Source organism: Brassica oleracea, chromosome C7 (genome assembly GCF_000695525.1).
Source record: "Brassica oleracea var. oleracea cultivar TO1000 chromosome C7, BOL, whole genome shotgun sequence".
In the NCBI taxonomy this organism is placed as follows: Eukaryota; Viridiplantae; Streptophyta; class Magnoliopsida; order Brassicales; family Brassicaceae; genus Brassica; species Brassica oleracea.
This window is the reverse complement of record NC_027754.1, coordinates 24,196,813-24,200,053: the sequence shown is the minus strand read 5'-3', so window position 1 is coordinate 24,200,053 and position 3,241 is coordinate 24,196,813. Positions and strand designations below refer to the sequence as shown.

Below are 3,241 nucleotides of genomic sequence, written 5' to 3'. Positions count from 1 at the left end.
CAAGACGAAGATAAACGGCGTCTGTTGCTCAGACTTATGAAACGGTACGCCTTTGTTCATTTGGTTATGTCTTTGAGTCTTCCAATTATCCATGATCCCTTTTGTTCTTTCATTTTCTAATTTGTTTTTTTGTTTCTATATGTCTTTGAGTCAGGAGATTGATGGATGAAGACGCGTGATCTAGGTCAGACCAAAGGCGTACTCATGTTGATAGAGGTAAACATTTATCTTTGCTCTGTCCAATAGAGTAAAGCATTGTCTTAGGTGATTGTTAGGTAAAGCATTGAAATGAATTGACTCCTCCGTGATAAATAGGAGGTTTTGTGTAGTTAATGAATTGATGTTAAGGTTTGATAGATAGAGATAGTGTAGTGTGATGAATATGTTAGGAATATGTCAACTCGGTTTAATAGATATAGATGGTGGTTGTGATCAATGTGTTGCGTCTGTTCTTCATTCTATTAAACGCTTCCCCTTTCTCCTCTTTCTTCTATTAAACGCTTCCCCTTTCTCCTCTTTTCTTCACTTCCCAATTCGTTGCTTCTGTTCTTTTATCTTCTCTCTTCTTTGATCAACGGAAATGGATTACAATCCGTTTATGCAGTCATCAAACTTTTTTAGACTACTTAATAGCCAACAAAGTATTTCCTTTGGTTCATCTCAAGTTCCAACTCCAGTCTCGGAGGATGTTGGTGAGCGTCGGGAACGAAGGAAGTGGACGCCCAGTGATGATATTCTGCTGATCAGCTCGTGGCTCAACACGAGCAACGATCCAATTGTTGGCAACGAGCAAAGGTCATACACATTCTGGATGAGAATTGCAGCGTACTATGCCGCTAGTCAGAAGGTTGTTGTCTGCGAAGAGAGAGAGGCTGGTCACTGTAAACAACGTTGGCATAGGATCAACGACTTGGTCTGCAAATTTTGTGGCTCGTACGAAGCTGCTAAAAGAGAGAAGAGTAGCGGATGCAATGAGAATGATGTGCTCAAAAAAACACATGAAATATTCTACAATAACTATAACAAGAAATTTACCCTCGAGCACGCTTGGAAAGAGCTGAGGAACGACCAGAAGTGGAGTGACAAATCTTCTGCAAAAAACGAGGGAAACTCTAGCAAAAGGAAGGGTGATGATGGTGGAGAAACATCAAACTCTCAAGGTGCTGAACCCAAGCGTCCCGCGGGTGTTAAGGCCTCAAAGGCCTCTGGGAAGAAGAATATGGTGGAGGAGAAAGCGCTTAAAGAGTTTGAAAGTATGTGGGCTATTAAACAACAGGACTTGGCCGCCAAGGATAAGTTGTCGAGGATGAGACTACTTGAATCTCTGCTTGCAAAAAAAGAACCTTTAGCCGAGTATGAAGAAGCCTTAAAGAAGAAGATCATCAGTGACATTATGTTTAATTAGCGTAGGTGTAGTTATGTTTCTTGTTCTTGTTAGAAAATGCTTCTTATTCTTGTTAAGCCTGATTATTGTTCTTGTTTAACTCTCTGTTTCAGGTCAGGACAGTGTGAAAAGATGGAGCAATGGGAGTGGAATAATCACGGAGTCTCTGTGGTCTTGCGGTCTTGTCATCTTGTGTCACGGAGCTTTCATAGTCACGGTGTGAAAGTGTAGTAGACCTTGTGGTCTTGGAGTCTTGTGGTCTTGAAGTCTTGTTCTCTTGGAGTCTAGTGGTCTTGGAGTGTTGTAGTACTTTGGAGTGTTGTAGTACTTGTAGTACTTGTGTCACGGAGTAAAAGTGTCTACTGGTCTTGGAGTCTAGTAGTCTTGTAGTGTTGTTGTAGTCTTCTAGTACTTGTGTCACGGGTCTTGTATCAGACTTTGGTTCCCAATCTCTATATATTAAGTCATGTTGCGTTGATGTTTTATTCACAATCTCTCTATCTCACTCTCTCACTTTCGAACCAAGGTTGCAAAGATCACAAACCAATCTCATTCTCTGTCTCTTTATAAACCAATCTCCTTAAACCAAACACTTTCACTCGTTCTCACCAATCTCCTTAAACCAAACACTTTCACTCGTTCTCACCAATCTCCTTAAACCAAACACTTTCACTCGTTCTCACCAATCTCCTTAAACCAAACACTTTCACTCGTTCTCACCATTCCCATTAAACCAAACACATTCACTGCCAAAAAAAATAAACCGACTCCTAATCTCTCGTCCTCACCAAACAATTATCAAAAATGGCATCTTCTTCTAATAACACATTTGATGGATCAATTGATGATTCTTTTGATCAACATTTTGATGAATATTTTGATCAAACGTTCGAAAAATTTTCCAGCGATCATGGTAGTCAAGAAAGAGAGAAAAAAAAGAAGAAAAAAAGAATTTATATCGAAAGGAATCGTGAAGAAGGTGATAGACGTTTGTGGGATGATTATTTCAGCGAAACCCCAACATATCCTCATAATCTATTCCGACGACGCTTTCGAATGAACAAGGGATTGTTCATGCGTATCGTTAATCAACTCTCCAATGAAGTTGAATTCTTTCAACAAAAGAGAGATGCTCTCGGCAGGCTTAGTCTCTCTCCACTTCAAAAGAGTACAACAGCCATTCGTGTCTTGGCATATGGTAATGCGGCTAATGGGGCCGACGAATACCTCCGTCTCGGTGCATCTACTACTTTGTCATGTTTGGAAAATTTTGTGGATGGAATAATTTCTTTATTCGGCGAAGAGTACCTAAGAAGACCAACACCTGCTGATCTTCAACGTCTGCTTGATATTGGTGAGTATTGTGGCTTTCCCGGGATGATAGGAAGCATCGATTGTATGCATTGGGAGTGGAAGAATTGTCCCCCCGCTTGGAAAGAGCAATATTCTCGGGGTTCGGGTAAACCAACAATCGTTTTAGAGGTGGTTGCTTTATATGATCTTTGGATATGGCATGCGTTTTTTGGACCTCCAGGTACCTTAAATGATATAAAAGTTCTTGATCGCTCACCTGTTTTTGATGACATAATCCAACGTCAAGCTCCGCAAGTCACATACTATGTCAATGGAAGAGAGTATCGTATGGCTTACTATATCACCGATGGTATTTATCCGAAATGGTCAACATTTATCCAATCAATTTCATTACCACAAAGTCCGCAAGTAGTTTTATTTGCTCAACAACAAGAAACTGTCCGAAAAGATGTCGAGCGTGCTTTTGGAGTCCTGTAAGCTCGTAAGCTCGCTTTGCCATTGTTAAAAATCCAGCACTTTTTTGGGATAAAGTCAAAATTGGAA

At 40.4% G+C, this 3,241-nt stretch overlaps 1 protein-coding gene across 1 annotated transcript; it reads left to right on the top strand.

The window, feature by feature from the left end:
• Window positions 1–580: 580 nt before the first annotated feature.
• Window positions 581–1,607, top strand: LOC106302920 (glutathione S-transferase T2-like). Its single transcript, XM_013739317.1, has 2 exons — window positions 581–1,385; window positions 1,498–1,607. Exons 1-2 carry the CDS (start codon window positions 581–583, stop codon window positions 1,605–1,607), a joined length of 915 nt encoding a protein of 304 aa, XP_013594771.1.
• The last annotated feature ends 1,634 nt before the right edge of the window (window positions 1,608–3,241 follow it).

What these genes read in the sequence shown, in the direction of transcription:
- LOC106302920 (XM_013739317.1), top strand. Translation starts at nt 581, where the DNA reads ATGGATTACAATCCGTTTATGCAGTCATCAAACTTTTTTAGACTACTT. An exon ending in CTTAAAGAAGAAGATCATCA is followed by an intron (nt 1,386 to 1,497) that starts GTGACATTATGT and finishes TCTCTGTTTCAG; the next exon opens with GTCAGGACAGTGTGAAAAGA.